Genomic DNA, 19,118 nt, shown 5'->3' on the forward strand with positions numbered 1-19,118 from the left:
ATAACAGATTGAAACTGCCTTTTCTTAGTATTTTTCAAACCAAAAAATAACTAGAAATTGATAGTACTGTTTCTATAGATTTTTAGGTGAAAAAAACAAGTGTTTGTCGTTGATTAAACTATGTAACTTTTCTGCATTAGGGAAGAAGCTGGTGAATCTGGGTTACTCTGTAAACTTTCTGTTATTCTCTCAAGATAATTTGATGATGGGTGAGTTGCAGCTCTTGTCATGTTGTTAAATTAAATGGTGCACTGATTTGATCACAGTTGTAATGCTGGCTTTGGTAAAGGGCATCTGACTTTAATTATGCCCTGGTCAGTGCTACCACGTTGCCCAATGACTGGCTAAGTGAATTTGTGTCTTCTTGCTTAAGACAGCTTCTATTGTGTCTGAAGGTGTCAAGCTATTAATTTTCTTGACGTGTTCATAGGATGGCTGTCTCCCTCATCTTCCTCGAAATCTTCTGTCCTACAAACCTATCTGCTGTGCAATAAATGAACTTATTCTGAATTTTTTTCACCCTCAGATTCTTTTTTGGTGCTGAATTCATATCCTAGCTCAGAGATGGACCTTGTCTCCCCAGATGGTCGTCTTCCTACTGAGTTTTTAGTTCCCCTGCCTGTCACACTAGCAACAAAAATCTGATTGCCGCTTTCTCAGCTATTCTGGAGAAATTCTGCTTTCCTCATCATTAAATTGTCAAGGGGTTTTATTATGGAATTTTTTCTCTCTCTCTTTCCTCTCCATCTGTGGTATGCCAAGATATCTATATTTAAATATCATTTTAAAGTAGTTAATTACCTTGGAGGAGGTAGCATAAATCCAGCTAAACTCTGATTGCATGAACAAAATTGGCAATGACTTTCTCTTTCGTCACCTTTCTGAAATATATGTTACTCCTTGCAGTAATGGAGGGCAAACAGTTTCATCTTAACGTGTACATAGCTCTCAGAATAATTAGAATAATACGCAAATTACTCTAATTATATTCAACTTTCAGGTAGGAAGTGGGAAAACTAAATTACATTTGTGTTCCTTTAACAAGGAATGTATTATGCCTTCTGGAAGTTTATCCAAACTAGTGCTGTCATCTCAGGAACCTAGGATGGCCTGAGACTGCTTCTGAGGATTTAGCACATTAAGATTTAAGCTTGTAATGTATTTGGCATCCAGGATCCATGGCCACATCCGTTCTGACAGGGAATGTTTGTCTCATTGCTAAACTTTTTCTGTTTGTCACCTGTGCAAAATCCTGGCCCTGTTTGAAGCTGTTGTGTCATATAATGGGAAGAGGTCTGGGATCCAATGAGGATTATGCAAGTTTGTGCAGAAGATATAGCATTTTCTTCACAAGGGAATTTGATGGCTAGTTAAAACATTTTCTACTGTTCTTTGCAAAGTCACTATGAAGAAAATTGAGCTGGTGGATTGCTTCCTGTAGATATTAATTCAGAATCCATGCTGGGCAAAATCACTAACAGTCTGGTTAGAACATCTCAAGTATCTTTCCATTCAGTTGCAGTCTTGATCTCCACAAATATTAGTTTCTTATCAAAAATGTATGTGAGATCCATGGGATGAATTTCTAAATGCTACAGCACTTCTGGGAGAAGTTTCCTGTAGCAGATCATCGCCAGTGATGTGCAGAAACCGGCAGCCTTTGAAGTGTTACCACTACATCATCATCTTGTTTGTTTGTTTATTTTTAAAGCCAAAGCCATAGGATTTGAATGATCAGGAGATATTCTGATTCTCACAGCCAGGCAGTGTGAATCCTGTAGCTTTGGAAATCATAGCAAACACTCTCTGCAACTTGACACCACGAACTATGTTGGGATTGCTGTAACCAAAGCATTTCATGCAGTTCTTCTCTCTCTGATCCAACGTGCCTGACTTTCTATCCTGTAATTGCTGTAAGGTTTGGAAATACCTTCTGGTGTTTGTAAGTACCTCTCTGGGTACTGAACTTCATTGCTTTGTCTCTAATAATTTGAAATTATTAAACTCCATCTTTCTCCTCATGCCTTCCTAGTTACATTAAGCTGAGTAATTTGGAAGTTTCTGGGAGTAATGGCAGAATAATAGTTGTATAAGGCAAACATATTCCTTTTTCTTTCTAGTGTTTCTTATTATTGCTTGCAATGTATAGATGTAAAACCATTTGGAAAAGAATTTACTATACAGGTTTTTTTATCTCCCATGTACTGTTTGATGTAAGTGCCTTAGTCATTTGGTATTGGACAGTAATTATGGTCTATATTGCAATTTCTAATACTTGAAGTTCAAAATAGTGTTTTCTAAGATTTTTCTTCCCATCATCAAATTGCATTTTCATGGTTTGCTACTCGCATTTGTCCTGAGTCTGTGCTGTAAAGAGTTGTATGTGGCTTTTCTTTTGAGAAATACTGTAGCGTGACCATTCTGCAACGTGCAGTTCTACTTGCTGGACTAAATTCATACCAGATAAAAAGATGTGCTGATGTTTTTTATAGGTTCTACAAAAATTGCACACACTAGACATTTTACTTAATAGTTGCAATTAAACATTGATTGATACTGGAGTGCTTGTTGCTTGTATTGTGTGCAGGGCTAGAAGTTTTGATACACAAGGTTAAGAGACTTCTTGAATGAATATAAATACCTGCATAAAAATGTACAAAACTAAGACAATGAAATGTGTACTTTCTGAGTTCATATTTCATCTTGTTTGGAACTCTTGCCACTGCTGAATGTTATTCCTGAACATTATTTATGAGTAAGTCTTCTGTATCCTCCCAACCTGCCATGTTACTCTCAAAAGTATTATTTCAGCATCAGAGTAAAGGGTTAGTCTGAAAATTATATAGTATGTGTATTGCTTTCCTAATTACATAACAATGTTTTCTATTTCACATTGTATTTCTAATGCATTTGTCATTCACATCTGTATTTCCATAGTATTAGTGTCATAGTCAGCATTGTGGCACTTGGTTATTTGGGGCTGAAAGGATTATTGCAAGATGAATATGTTGGAGTTTAACTTGTGTTCAGCTGAAAAGATTATGCAAGTCTGGAAGGTGAGGATCCTGTCTTTTCATACCTTCGCGGTGTTTGCAGGTAGTATGCTGTCTTGAAGAGAGGCTGCATGTTTTTAGTCAGTAATTAGATGACAGCTGATTAACAAATCAAAAGCCATTTCCTGGTGGTTGTGAAAAGGATGGTGAAGACCCAGTTTTCATACAAACCTCAAGCAGCAGAACAGAACAAGCAGCATTTAATACTGTTTACAGGGAGCAAACTCTTCAGAGTTTCCAAATTGTTAAATTCTAAATCTCTGACAAGTTCAAGAGTGCATGGATTCCTAGGTTATTTTGAAGGTGTCTTATGTTTTCTAAATCTTCTGGACAGTCTTGGAGATTTTTACTGTTAGTCCTTATAGATTGTTTTACTACCAAGTATATCTTTTTTTTCTTGAAACTTCAGTAGAAATCAATAATCATTCTAAACAAGGATTCGGCATACATACTGATAAGATCTGAAGCTTTTTTGACTTGGTTGTTACTTATAGTTTGTGTTGCATGAAGGTTATACTTTCTCGCGGCTTTGTCACGTTGCAAGAGGCTGTGACCTTCATTTTAGCACCTTCTAGACTTAGAAATTTCAGAACTATTTTTAATATAAGTCTTGTCTGTATAGCTCAGTAACCTATGAATTCCCCATGTAGCCATTTTTGGTTTATGGTTTAGAAACTTGAGCCTGTAAGATCTGAAATATGTTGTTCCAGAAAAGAAACCACACGCTTGAAGTGAAGGATATCATTGCTAGGAAATTTGTGAAGTAATCTACATTTGTGTTAATAGTATATTCATTATAGGGAACTTCTGATTTTCATAATTTCAGTTTCCTTTTTTTTTTGTTCTCCTGGGAACTGCATACAGCCATACTCCAGTGTCTAATGGATGTCTAGGTGATTTGGGGGGAAATACAGTGATTAGGATACAGAATTGCATACCAGACACTTCAAACTGTGACTGTCCAGTGGGAAGACCTGAGTGGGATTCAGCTGGACCATATCTTTCTCATGGCTGAAATGGAACCCTGTAGTACCCCATCTTCATCTTCTGCTCCAGAAGGTTACAGACCTCTAAAGATCCTGTCATTTATGTCATTATTTATGTAGATATTTATATTCTTCTCCATGTGACTGTCTCACACATTCTAGGACATCTAAAATCATCTCCATTTAGGATCCTACTCCAGATGCTTTTCTTCAACTGCTGGGGAGGAAACATCTGTTTAGAACCAAACCATCTGCAATCAATCAGATGTTGCATCAGTGGTCATGTCTGTTCTCCCATCAGTTTTTTGCTGTAGGACTGCACTGTCCTAATTTGCTCAAGATTTTCATTGTCATCTTGAAGTCTGGTAGATATTGAGCTGTCACTTAGTTCACAGTTTTCAACACTTATCTCTTCATATCTGTCTGGGAAGCATTAATTAGATCAGTCAGCTTGCATTGTTTTTTTAATAGGTTGCATGCAACAACTTGATAAAATCTGATCCAGAAATATGCATAAAATAAAATTTCATCTGCTTCTGGATCAGATTTTATTCCTCACAGGGCACTTACATTCAAAGACAAAGACTTTATTGTTCTCCCAGTAGTTTTATTTCAAGGAGATACCTGTCAGCACCTACTGCTGCTATGTTGGAAGTGGACATAATAGCTGAAAAATATTTAATTAAGGAGAGGTTTCAAAAAGCAGATTGGGATTTCTGGGCTTCTTTAGAGCTTGTTGTCTCTACAGAAAGATTTGCATAAAAACAAAAGTTCTTGGGTCTCAGTTTCCTTGATGCAACTCCATTCACATGAGTTTACTCATAACTTGTGCCAGCATAAGTGATTATCTCTTTACTGGTAAATTAATCAGGGCCAGCAGACAGGTTTGGTACTGTACACTATGTCTGTGCTGTTCAATTCTTCACTCTCCTCTTGATGCAAATCTGGCTCATGCCAAATAGCACAATTCCAGAGGCTGCAGGGCCTAAATGCAATGAAAAAGTATCTCCTAACTGTAAGGGTAGCGTGAACAAATATTTAAGTATTGTTCATGCTATTGCATAGCTATCCTATTATTATTCTTTGCCAATGTAAATATATTTTGTAACTATTTCTTAAAATGATATTGCTTAATAGACTTCAAGATTATCTTACATTATTGTTAGAGCAAGCTATTTCAATCAAGATTGCATGTCCATTATATTCAGTATTTTATACTGGTGACCATTCCAATAGCACTGTTAGATTTGTTGTCAGAGTTAATTTCTCCATTTTAAAAAAATGAAAGCATTTAGGAAAGAGTTCTTTATTATGAGAGAGTTTCAAAATACTTTGGGTAGCTACAGAACATGGGAATCTAAGAGGTGCTGCACTTCAAGCTGACTTTGCTGCGTTGGCATCACTCCTGTTTACTTCCTTGACATCAAAATCTTGCCCAGAAATTCTCTTGTTGCAGTGTCTTATGGGAAACCAGTTAAGCAGAGACTCAACACACCAAAGTTACATACCCTGATTGTGCTTTTGGTTTCCACGAAGTCAGTGAAATCCTGTATTTGTCAAATTCCGTGGCAAAACATCCATTTGATTGAATTTCATCTATAGCCTTCCTGCATTTGGGTCTCTTTATGCTGCACCCAGAGATTCCCTGCTTGGAAAACATTCTTACTCTATGACAGGCTACTGAGAAACTGGTGACGGGCTACTGAGAAATTGGTTTGATATGGAATGCCAGCAGAATTTTTAGAACAAGCCAATAAAATGTGGATTAGGGTATGCAAAGGGTATTTCCTCAAGATTTTTAAAGGAAGCCAAACATGAAATTGCTGAGTAACTGGGCTGCTGCTTAACTTGGCCTTTTTGCCAGAGAAATTGGGGGTTACAAATAAATGATTTTTGAAAAGGTGATCTGGGAGATGCAGGGAACAGAGTCCCCCAGGGATCACTTACTGGACCTGTGCTCTCTCCTGTTTTCACCAGTGGTCTGGAAAAATAGATGAGGAGAAATAGGTGACAAAATATGTTGACAATACAGAATTCTTCAGGTTAGTAAAAAACCAGACCTGAACAAGACAAACACGACAGAACTTTCTCATTGGTAGTGTGTAATGTTGATAAAGCAGTAGACAAAGTTGCAGGTCACTAAATAAAAAACAATTACTTAATTGGAGGGAAAAATGGTCCTAAGAATGCACAAATTGCAGTGTGCTCTAAATAAGGTATTTTTGCAACTGAGAAAGGATATATGTAATCATAAGAGATGTTGTGAAACTGTGAACTGTGGAAAGAAGACAAACAGAATGTTAAGAGTCTTTAAAAAGCAACAGAAAAGAAGATAAAGCAGTATTTGCAGATGTATAAATCCACATTGTGCCCTCAAGTGCGTATGCAATTTTAATTCACTTCCTCTGCATCTCAAAAAGGTTTTATTGAACTTTGCAAAGTGAAATTTTTAAAATATCAAATTTTTTAATTTGTTCTTTTTGGATTTAAATCCATGCTAGGACAGAGAGACTGGACTAGAATTATACAGATTAAGATTATTCTAGTTTGGGAAGACACAAGTGGAGAGGCAGAATTTATTTAAGTACAGAAAATTATGAGTTGTGTAATTGGCTGAATAGGAAAGCTGAAGGGATAACAACGGTCAAAGTAAATTGTCGTGACACTATCAGGTATTATTTTTTATTATTATATAAAAGGAAACACATTTTCTACAGATTAAATCAATTAACAAAAGTTGCAATTCATTTTCCCAGCATTTGTAGGTTCAAAAATGAAGAACACATTCATAATTATCCCCTGATAACTATTAAACATGATAGCACAATTTCAGACCTATAAAATCTCAAAACCAGCAATTGCTGGAAATTGGAAGAATATATTTTTTTTTAGAATCCTTGCTTAATCAATTGCTACGGTTGAAGATATGGAGCTAGAAAGTGTACTGTCTACTGCAGATGTTATTGTAGATAATAATATACTTGGAGAGCACAGGTCAGCAAAGAACCTGATGTGTAATAGTGTAACTAATGATCTTTGAATCGTTTCAGGCATTTGGAGGAAATCTGCTGTATTTTATTTCAGTACCAGCAACACCTGAATCTTCACTGTCCACATGCTTTAAATGCAGTCTCCAAATCCACCTCTTTCTTCTCAAACTTTATGATAACATATAAAAAGTCAACAGTAATGTAACACAAAATGCCAACTAACCATTCATCCTCTGACTGTTTAGGCTGGCTGGAAGTGCTGAACTTCCTTATGCGGTTCAGTCAGTCACCCCTACCCTGTGCTTGGATTTGAATTGCTGCACAAAAACAGCCCCACTACCACTTTCTAAAAGCAGCAAATCTGTCAGTGTAGAGTCGTGACGGCCGATAAAGATACAAGAAGTCATTATGTGCAGAAAAGATGTCTGAATCTCTCTTTATTTTCTCATCTGCTTTTTTATACCCCTTGCTAGCAGCAAGCAGTATCCTTATTTTAGGTAAGCAAGCAACAGCGTTTTCATTGGCTAGGATCTATGGGCGATACATTTGGCGAAGCTCAAGGCCTTACTGCAGTTCCCACATCCCAGGCCTACCAACTTTGCAGCCTGCCTTTGTTTTCTCCATTAGGGCTGCATACTGACTTCCTTATCATCAGATACACCTGAAAATTTTCCCAGTCGATATCTCCATCCTGGGAGGTAATAGACCTGCTATTAACCCCTTCACAAATCCACTTGTTTGCTTATTCCCAGTATGAGACTCTTTCTCTACTTTTTTGTGGAACTCTAAGAATGGAGGAAATACCCTTTGGTTTCCTCACTTAAGTTTTTAGACAAAATGTCACTGTATTTTTTTAATTTGTTCTCCCAACCTTGGGCTGTTTGAAGACTCTTGGTTTTCATCATTCATAGACTGGAGAATGTGGATCACATCCTACTGTGCATTCTTAGTACTTTATTACCATGGATGTCATTTACTACTAGATGTTTGTATTGAGGATAGCAGGTGATAGCAAGTTTAAATATGTATGTCATACTGACTGCATAAAATGGCAGCAGCTGAAATAAGAATTCCACAACAGGAGAGTTTTATTGTGGAAGAAGAGTGTTGCAGTGCACAAGTTTGATATGAGCTTTCCTGTTCCTTTGCCAATAAGATATACAGCAATAAAGTGTTTCTTAATAAAATTGATAAACAGAAACAACATCATTCTCTCCTCTGGGCTCAGTTGTCATCACATCTTGATGCCAATTGAATCAAGCACATCAAGCTACAATGCCAATTGAATTTCCATAGGTGACATAAATATCCTCTTAACTCGTGGCAGATGTAAGGTAATATGACTGAGCTTAATCCTTAATCCTGAAATATTTACTTTATCTGATCACTGTGTGCACAAAGCTGTTGTGACTCTTGTGAAATTTGACTTGACCATGTATTTAACTCATCCTTATAAGATGTTTTTCATGGTAAATAGGTTGCCCTAAAAGAGCAATTAGCTTGAGGTAGGAGTGCATGTGTAACATTGCTTCAAAGGTCTACCCTCACATGGGGAGAGCCAGCCCTGCATTCCTTCTCTCTTGCATGGCAGTAAGTCTTTCCAAAGTCTAAATGTGGTTTTGTTCAGCCCTACCAGCACTTTTTTCCTTTTTGAGTTTCCTCCAAAACCTTTATATTCTCTCTTGTGCCCAACACCTCTTTTTTCCTTCCTTTTTCTTTCTTTTTCTATTTTTTTTCTTTTTTTAATTTTCTCTCTCTCCCAAAAAAACTTCATGAATCCAGAATTGGACAGCAACATAAAACTGAAATCAAAATCCTTTGAAGATGAAGACATTTTAATGCAATATGAAGATCCATAATACTCTATCTTACAAGTATACTGAATTGACAGTTGTTTTTAATATGAATATTCTATTTCAGCTTGCTACATTATGTACCTAGACAATCTACTTTTTTTAGTTCATCCATCCCAAAAGCAGCAATGTATTAATGGTATTTCTTTATATGGTGTTAGTCTTGCTTAATAATATGCTCAAAATATTTATCTTGGATTTTTTCCTCTTTTTTTTTTTTTTTTTGTTAAACAGAGGGAACTATTTTTTCTGGATTATGTTTTGTTATTTTTGAATTGACAGGTTGGATGTTACTAGACAGTAACTGTATTTTTGCAGAAATAAGGGAGTTACCTCTCTTTCGAAGAATAATCTGATGAGACAACTGAATATGAGTTGGTTTGAGAAGATTGCAACTGGAAAACTTAGCTTCTTTAATTTGAGAATTAAAATTTTAGAATATTTTCATGACAAAATATTTTGTCCATACACTGTTGTCAATATTTAGAATTTGCTTACAATGGGCTCCCTAATTCCAACAATCAAGCGTGTCTGTGTGTTTCTTCCTTTTTTTATCTTTTTTGTTTTGTTTTGTTTTCTTTTACTCTTCTTTATTTTGTTTTTAAGTACCCTTAAAAGAGGGAGATATCAGTGAAAATGGGATTAAAAGCATTTGTGAAATCAGAACAGAAATGGAAGGCTGGGATCATAACGGTTTTGGATACTTCCTCAGATCTGAGGAACATCATGGTAAAGTTGCCCTATTTTAGGCTGGATTTTGTTGTATATAGGTTAGTTGCTGCAATGGGTTGCATAAGACTTCCAGAAGCAGTCAGGAACAGTGTAGGTGAGTTTTTAATTCTGCCCTTCCCTTTTTATTGCTCTGCCTTGCAAGACAGAGTATTGTGGTTTCCATTTAATCACCTCTGAAATAATTGTCCAATTACACAATAATACATTGCCAATCCTTCATAAGTTTCACGTGTTCAAAATAGACAAGGGAGTGGTGTTGGAGACACCTGCAATTGAGGACATTGGTGGAGAGGTGAGAAAATGGAAGATATTTGTAGTGGTCAGTAGCAACTGCAGTGTTAAAGGTTCTCTTCAGCTGGTATAGTGTGAGGTCTGAATGTCTCGGCTAATTAGAGAAGATGATTTGCCTCCAGGTCTAAGGTGTAAGCTTTGAATAGATGAAATGTGTTAATCACAAGTTTCTGTTCTGTATTTTCAGAAGAATGGCGTGTCAAACGGAACTCTCTACAAAAAGACATTTATTGAGCACTTTGAACAGGCACCAATGTATGTTGCAGTTTTTACTGTCGTGGGTTTTGCAGTGGGAACAATATTTGGCTACCTGCGAGATTTTATGAGAGCCTGGGGACTAGAAAAACGTAACATTGCTGAAGAGAGAGAACAACAAAAAGTATGTATGAAAAAGATGTTATGTATCCACAGCTGAGTTTTCCCCTGCTTGCAAGTGATTTACAGCAACCTGTTGAACTAACAAGGAATACACCTTTCATCTCAGAGAGCATTGCATAAGGATGAGGGGAATGACTCACACTGCAGTAGAGTTATATGCACGTGTACTCTTATGTACCTGTATATATAGGTAAAATCATGATTTTTACCCAGAGAGATGTTCATGTTGTTCCAAGAGTGTCATAATACTCTCAGCAAAATAGAGGTGCACTTAAATTGATCCACGAAACAAGAAAACTCAGGAATGCCTTATTGTTAAATATATCATCTTGTCAAATCTCTTAAACCCCGATCTTCCTTTGTCCCACCTGGCTACCTTCACATCCACAGGCAGTGATTTTTGTAATTGCTGGCTTATGTTTCCTGAACTGCTGCTCACAGACCACTCGGGAATCATGTCCTGGCACAAAGTGAATGTAGCCTGAATTCTTGTAAGTCCTGACTTAGAAATTTTTTCATCCCACATAGTTCTAAGTGAAACTTACACCTTAGCAAGCTCAACTGCCTTCCAACTTTGTTTAGAATTTTTGGTTGCTCCTCTTTCTCTGTGCAGTTTGAGTCATCATTTACAGTAACACCTGGCAAAATGAAGGGAAAATGGGAATAGTGTTACTGTTCCCCTTACAAATAAAATTCTGAAATTGTTTCCTGATTTATCTTTCCAAAGCTGAATGCACAGCTTAATGAATATCATTTTCAATTCACTTCATGATTTGGCCACTTGTTGATTCCAGTTGTGGCAGTTAAATTTTCTTGTCCTTCAGCATGGATTACATGTTCATTTAATTTCCCTATGTATGTCAACTGTGTGCCGTGTTATTTTATCAGTTTATTGTATCCAGTGTCCAACATGGATATATTCCTGTTTCATATAAAACTTTGTTTAGATTCCTTACATTTTTTAAATTTAATTTCCAAGTAAAATCCATAAATAGAAATTGTCAACCAAACCAGTTGTATTAACTGGCTGTTTGCATGTCTAGTCTAGGCCAGCAATGCCCAGATCACTTACTGGAGTAGCTTTTATCTAATGTATCCAGCATTTCTTGAAATGTAATGAGTTGTTTATCTTAGTTTTCAGTCTGCTCCACACATAGCAAGATGCTCAATTTAAAGCAGTTGGTTTCTCCAAGTGAAAGAATCTTTAATTTTTCCATTTCCAACTTTCAAGATACAAATGGAGAGTTAAACCAGCTTGTTGACCATTTAAAAAAAAAAACAAGCAGTTGACACCTCCTCATAGAAAAAAAAGAACCCAATCTAAAAACACAAGCAGACAAACAAAAACCAACAAAAAACTCCACCACTTAAAAAATCCAACACTGTGTTTCAAAAGAATTAAAGTAAGATACTTGATTTTTGGAGTTGTGTGTGACATAGGAATATGTGGCTGTTACAGCTCTCTATTTACTAATGAATCCGTTTTTCCTTGTTAATGGGAATGACTTGGGTACAGAAGCAGACATTTTCCCAGCAACATAACCCTGTGCATGTTTTCAAACCAGGATTTTGTACCACTTTATCAAGATTTTGAGAACTTTTACACCAGAAACCTCTATATGAGAATACGGGATAACTGGAACCGGCCAATTTGCAGTGTCCCTGGGCCACAGTTTGACCTCATGGAACGTGTTACAGATGATTACAACTGGACATTTAGGTGAGTCATCTTACACTCTGCACCTCTCAGCTTCAAAAGAATACTCCTGGTACATCTGCAAGTTGCTGACAATCTGACCCTTTTCCTCTGGAATTGTTTGGAAACGCAGTATGGATTTCCAAGTCAATCACAAATGGGTTTGTTTGGCTGTGTCAGCACAAGTAAAACTGCTGATGCTTCATTTATAACGACAGACCTTTACTCAGAATATTACAACAAAATTTCTTGTATCCCATGGTTAGGATTTAAATCACAATCTCTTGCATTGCATGAATGTGGCTTCTTGCTTTCACAGTGAGTCTTTGGGAGCGGGTTTTAAGCAGATTACAGCTTGAAGATTTCGGTGTATCACAACTGAATTAAACAGCTGCGGGAATTCAGAGCATAGACAATGTGTAGGTTGGCTATTTTTCAGTTAAGTGAGAATGTATCTTAGTGTTTCCCACAACATTTTCATCATGTTTAATTTCTCTGTCTGTATGAGAACACTGAAGACTTTGTGGAAGCTGTTGACATTTTGTTTGAAAAATTAGTGTCTCTAAGTTGTTCCTTAAATGAAGTTTTAGGTTAGTTTATTTCTTTAAATCCACAAAAGCAGCCTTTCACCTAATAACCACTGTATTGCCATCTACAGCTTGGCTTCTAGAAAACATTCTGACCAGGAAAGAGTATTTAGCCAGAAAAAAGAGAAAGGCTGTAAAAACCTTTGGGTTGTTAGAGGACTGTAAATTCCCAAATAGAACAAAATTTGGTGGAAAAATTTGGGGATTTTTTTCTTTTTGCTTGTTGTTGGAGGGGAAGTTGCACTATTGTTTAAAATTTGCTTTAATTCTAGGTTTACAGGAAGGACTATCAAGAATGTAATCAATATGGGTTCTTATAACTACCTCGGCTTCGCAGAAACAGATGTTAATGCTTTGAAAACTGTGACCATAGAGTTAGAAAAGTATGGGACGGGAGTCTGCAGTACCAGACAAGAAATGGGTGAGTAAACAGCTGGATGTTTACTCCAGGTAAACCTTGTTTACCAAGGTTTCTGTAATTATATGCTTTTTTTTTACAGATATCTTGAAGGAATTGCATCAGCAATTACTTGTTTCGCAATTAAAAGGGATGCTGTGGTTTTTTTGTTATCACATGAGGATATTTTTTCAAAAGGAAAAATAATACTGATTTTTGGAAAAGCAAAACTAAATGCCTGGGATTTTTAATGATGGAAGTAACGGGCTTATTTTTTAAGAGAAGTAAAAACCACATAGAGACTTCAAGAACTGTTCTAGGGCAAATCAGTTGCATCACAGATTTATATCTGTTACCACACACAGATGTTTCAGATAAAGAAAATTATCTTTTACATAATTTTTTTTAATCCCATGTTCTAAGAGCATATTGAAATTTTTTTATGAGACATTATTGGCACAAATTTCTACTGCACCTTTAAGGAATAAACTCAGGAAGGCTCTATCTGACTTTTTTGCTTTATGTGTCCTTTATGATTTGTCTGCTTTTTTAGTTTGTGGGCTGCATGTAGTGTTACCTTCAACTTTATATTTTTACACAAAGCCATGCATTCCTAATGGTACAATCAGCTTACATTTCGGAGAGAATGTCAAGCCATAGAAATGCAAGGGGTGGTTTCTCTTCAGATTTTATCTTTCGTAGGAGTTAATTAAAAAAAAAAAAAAGGTAGGCTTGTCAGAATAGAGAAGTCTTTTATAGACCTTTTATCCTAATCCAGCAACCTGAAAAAATTTCATTTTTTATCTCTCGAAGTAAACTCTGTTCCTCCGGAAATGTTATGAAAAAAATACTGTATTTATTTTGAGTTTCTATTAGTGTCTCATTTCCAGATGAAACAATAACACGAACCTTGCCACCTGCTTCTTATCTTGTCAACATGCTTTGATTTGCCAATAATAACTATGTCAGTGACACCACTAAGAGAGGGTTCACAGATTGACCCTACTTTCCTTTTGTAGGTGACCCATCTGGTGACTGCAATATATTATTTAACCTGAATTGCATGCTTGAAAGTGGTCACCATTTCTAGTCATCTAAGGTATTGAAGGAAGCTTTCTTTCTGTCTTTTTGCTCTTGGATTTTGTCTAAGAACATTTCAGTACATCTAAGATTATGACTGGTGTTACTTATTCTTTAGCTTTTGCAGAATTTTTTTAATGGAAGACTTGCGTAACCTTGACTTGTTCTCAAAAAAAACCCAACAAACTTATTAAAAGATTTTTCTTTCATTGGCCCTGGCTTTTGTTGGAGCCTGTCTGTCACCAAGACCTGTATAAACAACCTAAGGAAAATAACCTCATAGCATGGATACCCTCTTTCCTTCCTCCTTTACCCTCTTGTACTGCCTCAGCTCTGCTCTCATCACAGTCAAACAGATTTGAAAAATTCTGAGTTAAATATATATACACATATACTTTCAAGTGAGTTGGGAAGGCTCTGTAAGAAAGGTCTTACCTGTTTCAGCTAGCATTTGTCATCTCCATCCTGGATAAATAGAACAGACTGGGTTTGTTTCTGGGCAGATCACATTTCAAAACTTTTGTTGTTATTGTGTGGCTGAGCTCAAGTGGTTTGAAGTAAAAATGCAGTGAGCTGGAGGAGCCAAGGCTGTAAATTGCCTGTGGGGTCTTAATTCAAGAGAGCACTTGAACATATTTATATTTTCAAGCTACATGACTTTGAAAGCACTGTTCTGCTTGTGTGCATTTAAGTGGCTGGCATGTTTGAGTTTTACCAACATCTCTCTTTGAGAAGGATCATTCCACTACTTTCAGAAGATTTCAGAAGGAGAGCAAAACAAAGAAGACACAAATGAAAGTGATTTGAGTGATGTTTGAAAGAATACACGATGGTGAAACTGTCCTTTGTGCTCTTCTGCCTACACTCCTCCTCTTATAATTGTGCGGGCTGTGGAGTGGCTGTGAATGCTGTCATATCAGAATGTTGTTGCAGGTAGTTTACTCTCAGAATAAGTTAGCGTGGATGTTTAAACATGGTTAAAACTGATAAAAACAGTGGCTGACATTCCTAGATTTGTCCTCCCTAAAAAGATTAAAAGCTTTTCACTCCATTTTTAATTCCATACTCTTTTTAAATGATAATAAGAAATCACTTCCTTAGTAAACAGTGTCATTTTAGACATGTTTCTGAGGCTTTTGTGGGATTTTGAATGTGAAAAGAAAAATATTTTTCCTTTTTTAAGACCAAGCTAGCTATTACCCCTTAGGAGCAAGATCTTGGAGCTATAGGTGGTAGTTCTGTGAAAGCATTAGCTTGTTGTTCAGTGGTCAGAAAGCAAATCAAACACTAGGAATTATTAGGAAGTGAACAGAAAGCCAACCACAGCCTTAGTATGCTGCATAAAGCTGCTGTTTGCTGTTGTCTTGAGTACTCTCTGTAGTTCTGATCAAAAATATTTAGCAGAACTGGAAAGTGCAAGAGAAGGGCCAAAAGGATCATCAAAGGCCTCAAACAGCTTCTGGGTGAAGAACTACTGAGCTTGCTGTCCTCAGCTGTCAGAAATGCCTGTCATCTGCCTCAGAAAGAGCCTGAAGGGAGAAATTATAGAAATCTTCAAAATTATGTGTGGCATGAAGAGAGGTCAGGGTTCACTGTTCATTGCCTCTGCCACTGCCAGATCTACAGGGTGTTGTATGAAGTTGGTAGAAGGTTTCCACCCAAATCCAGGAGGCAGCTCTCCACACTGGAGGCTGGCAGACCCAAGGAACTCTTTGCAAAGGAAGCTGCAGATGCCAGAACTTTACACTCCATTGCATTGCAAGGGACACTGGCCACATGCAGAGGAGAGATCATTGATAGAAATTAGAAAAATACAAAATGTTGTCTGATTCAGGATGTCCTTAAGCTGCAGTTATTCAGAAGCTGGGATACTACTATATATGTCTGTCCTGCATTCGTTCTACCCCAATCAACACATCAGACATCAATACAAGACAACTGTCAGATGAAGGATTACGAGCAAAAGGGACCTTTTTTTGTGTGTATGGTACATTTAGTACTAGTTGTTTAGCATTATTTAATGTAATTAGTTGTTTAATACAAATTTATATTATTAATTACATGCCTATAGCCATTGCTGGACAGTTGTTAATAGTGAGCCTGTTGACTAGCAAATCGTCATACAAATTTGACTTGAACTAGGAATACACACATACTTGTATTGTTATGAAGCTGGGCAGTATTTACAACAAAGGTAGCACATAAGGAACTAATGAAGCAGTAACCTGGCTGTTTTCAGTGTTTCTAAGTACACTAAGATTAGAAAGGTATTAAGGGAAGATACTTAAATCAACAAGAAAGAGATGCACATAAGCCTGGGGCATGTCTTCTACGAGCAGTAGCTTGGGTGAATGTGTGAAAGTGGTTGTTTGCAGATGGTAGGCAGAAGGCAAAACCCAGTGATGATGGGTCTGCTTAGAGGGGAAATACTTTTCAGTTCTGTGTGGTATGTGGCATGGCAGTAGTCCCTGAAGGATCTTGGTGGCAAAAATTTAAGCATAAATAAGACCGTTCAGAAAATTTCAGAGCAGCTGGAGATGTAGAACAGAGAAAGGTCCTCTGGGTCAGAGGGCAGGCTGGGAGGAAGGATAGGACCATTCACCTGGAATGGTAAGAGTATTCTGAGCACATCTGAGACTGGGGAGGTTAAACTTATCAAAGCCAGCAGAGAAGATGCTGCATTAACTGTATGAGATGCCATGGGAGGATACAGCGAGATCTGCGCCTATATCTGACAAAATTGACCATGAGTGTTATTTAAATTAAAACAGCTTTTGTCAGCAGTGATTTCTCCTGTAGGTGCAGAAAAGGTCACTTTTTTTTTCCCCTTTGGCTAGTTCATTGTACATTGTACATTTTTCATGTCCTGATTAGTTTCTTGAAGTTTTGTTTTTCAGAAATAGACCTTGGGTCTGAATCAATAATTCTTAAATGTTGAAGGATTTAAGTAGCCATCCAGTACCTAAAGGTGGTTACAAGAGAGCTGGAGAGGGGCTTTTTACAAGGGCATGGAGTCACAGAATAAGGGGGAATGTCTTTAAACTGACAGAGGGCAGGTTTAGATTATATTTTAGGAAGAAATTGTTCACTATGAGGGTGGTGAGGCACTGGCACAGTTTGCCCAGAGAAGCTGTGGCTGCCCCATCCCTGGAAGTGTTCAAGGCTGTGTTGGATGGGGCTTGGAGCAACCTGATCTAGTGGAAGGTGTCCTTGCCCATGGCAGGGCGGTTGGAACTAGGTGGTGTTTAAGGTCCCTTCCAACCCAAACCATTCTATGATTCATTCCATAAGTAACTGGACACCAACTATTAGAGTAACTGGAGTGTTTGGAACGTTAGGGTATTTATTGTAATTACCCCCAAAAAATCTCTGTACCACATTTTATCTATTTTAATCTGCCTTTCAAAAGTGTTATTTTTTAGCTTAATAAAAAATACTGGCAAATAGGAATCTAAATAAATATGATGTAGCATATATTCCCTCTATATAGTAGAAAAATAATGAAAGAATGACAGCTTGAATGTGAAGTCCTTTTTTTCCATGCAAATCAATGTATTTTAATGGCTGGAGTGGGAGCTGGCTACTGTTGGAGACAGACTCACAAGCCTTTTGTCTGAGCCCGTCCTGTCATTCTGTGTTTACAGTCAGCCTTTTTTAAGCAACATAACTGAAAATTATTGACAAACAAGCAAATTAGTCTCCTGGTTGCTGCTTGCAGATGATAATATGATCAGTAAAGTTACACTTCTTTTAAGATAAGGCAGATTACCATGCCCTGAACACTCCTAGGCTTAGCACCGGGCTGGTGACAGGACTGTCACATGGACAGCTGGTAGTTCCAATGCTCTATTTATCTAACTCCCCATTATTCCTTATGGAGATGATCTCCGTGAGTAACTGGAGCAAATGTATCATTAGTGCTTCTTAAGCAGCCAAGCAGGATTCCTGCCTTTTGAAATCCTTCTCCTGTGATTATGCCTTGGACCAAAAGACAAGATGGAGCCTGCACAGAACACTTGCAGGGTGATTCACTCTGGAGGGCATGGTTAGGAGATCACCCTTTAACACCTGACTTGCACTCAGTTGTAGGGCTTTTTGTTCGTTAGAGGTCGGGGGTTTTTGTTTGATTGTGATCTGATTTCCAAAAGGCAGATCTGAAAATCTGTGCCAACATTTAAACTGCAAAAGTAGCTCCGTCCCCTTCACTTCCTTCTGTTGGGTTTTAAGGCCTAGTATAAATTTCTAGCAGCATTTCAAGAAGGTAAAAATATATATTTCTTCATTCTTTCTTTTATGTCACTTCAAAGCTTTAGTTAGGGCTTGCTTGTTTTAAACTCAATACTGAACAAACACAAATAAATGGTCCATTTTTCAGTTAAGAGAAAGAGATAAAAAACTAATGTTCCCATAATTTACAGTTTCCAAGTAGGAGCTTAAGGAAAAATACAGCCACATGAATGAGAATTTATATGTGTGTGTATATATATATATTTCATAACCTTGGTTACTTTCTGGTGGAGTATGGTATAAATTAGGAAACATGAGAGGAATTTTCTTTTGTCATTTCCTACTAACATCATTTCCCTTTTGCACCTACCCTCTCATAAATAACTTATCCAATTTATGATCAAAGGGTCAGGTTTGTTCCTGGTGTTTCACCATTGCAAAAGTATGCTTTGCAAAGCAAGATTAAGCTCTGGATAGGCCACCTTCTGGCAGGTGGAATTGAAGGTGTCCAGAATAATTTAAGGGTTGTATGACTTGTTTAAAACCTAAAATATCTCCTGTATATGATGTTATCTATGCAAATATTTAGATACTTAAGGTACTGCCATCCAGGCTTTGGCATGAAGAAGTTGGATTTAAACGTAAGTTTTGTTAACTTTGTGTTTTTCTAAAATGAAAAAAAGAAACAAAACCAGAAAGATCTCAACCAAACTGAAGGTTTTGTTAAAATGAATCTACTTTTTTTTCTGAGAATCAGTAAATTACACAGGTATATCATTAGATCTGTAACACCCACAGCATCTTTATGGTATGAAAGCCCTATTAGCTGGTAGCAATGTTAAGAAAAC

General features: G+C 37.0%; 1 protein-coding gene across 14 annotated transcripts in view; it reads left to right on the top strand.

Annotated features, from left to right (window-relative positions):
- The window catches only part of SPTLC3 (serine palmitoyltransferase long chain base subunit 3), a 166,499-nt gene that overhangs the window by 90,267 nt on the left and 57,114 nt on the right, over positions 1-19,118 (top strand). For all 14 annotated transcript variants that reach the window (XR_007905367.1, XR_007905366.1, XM_051792753.1 and 11 more), the window contains 3 exons: positions 10,093-10,284; positions 11,849-12,003; positions 12,839-12,987. Coding sequence is in view for 12 of the 14 variants with exons in the window: in XM_051792753.1 (XP_051648713.1) it covers positions 10,093-10,284; positions 11,849-12,003; positions 12,839-12,987 (496 nt within the window). In the remaining 2 variants the exon portion in view is untranslated. The remainder of the gene's footprint in view (positions 1-10,092; positions 10,285-11,848; positions 12,004-12,838; positions 12,988-19,118) is intronic.

The sequence above is a fragment of the Manacus candei genome, unplaced genomic scaffold (assembly GCF_025592945.1).
Source record: "Manacus candei isolate 608988 ecotype Guabito, Panama unplaced genomic scaffold, ASM2559294v1 h1tg000035l, whole genome shotgun sequence".
Taxonomy (NCBI): Eukaryota; Metazoa; Chordata; class Aves; order Passeriformes; family Pipridae; genus Manacus; species Manacus candei.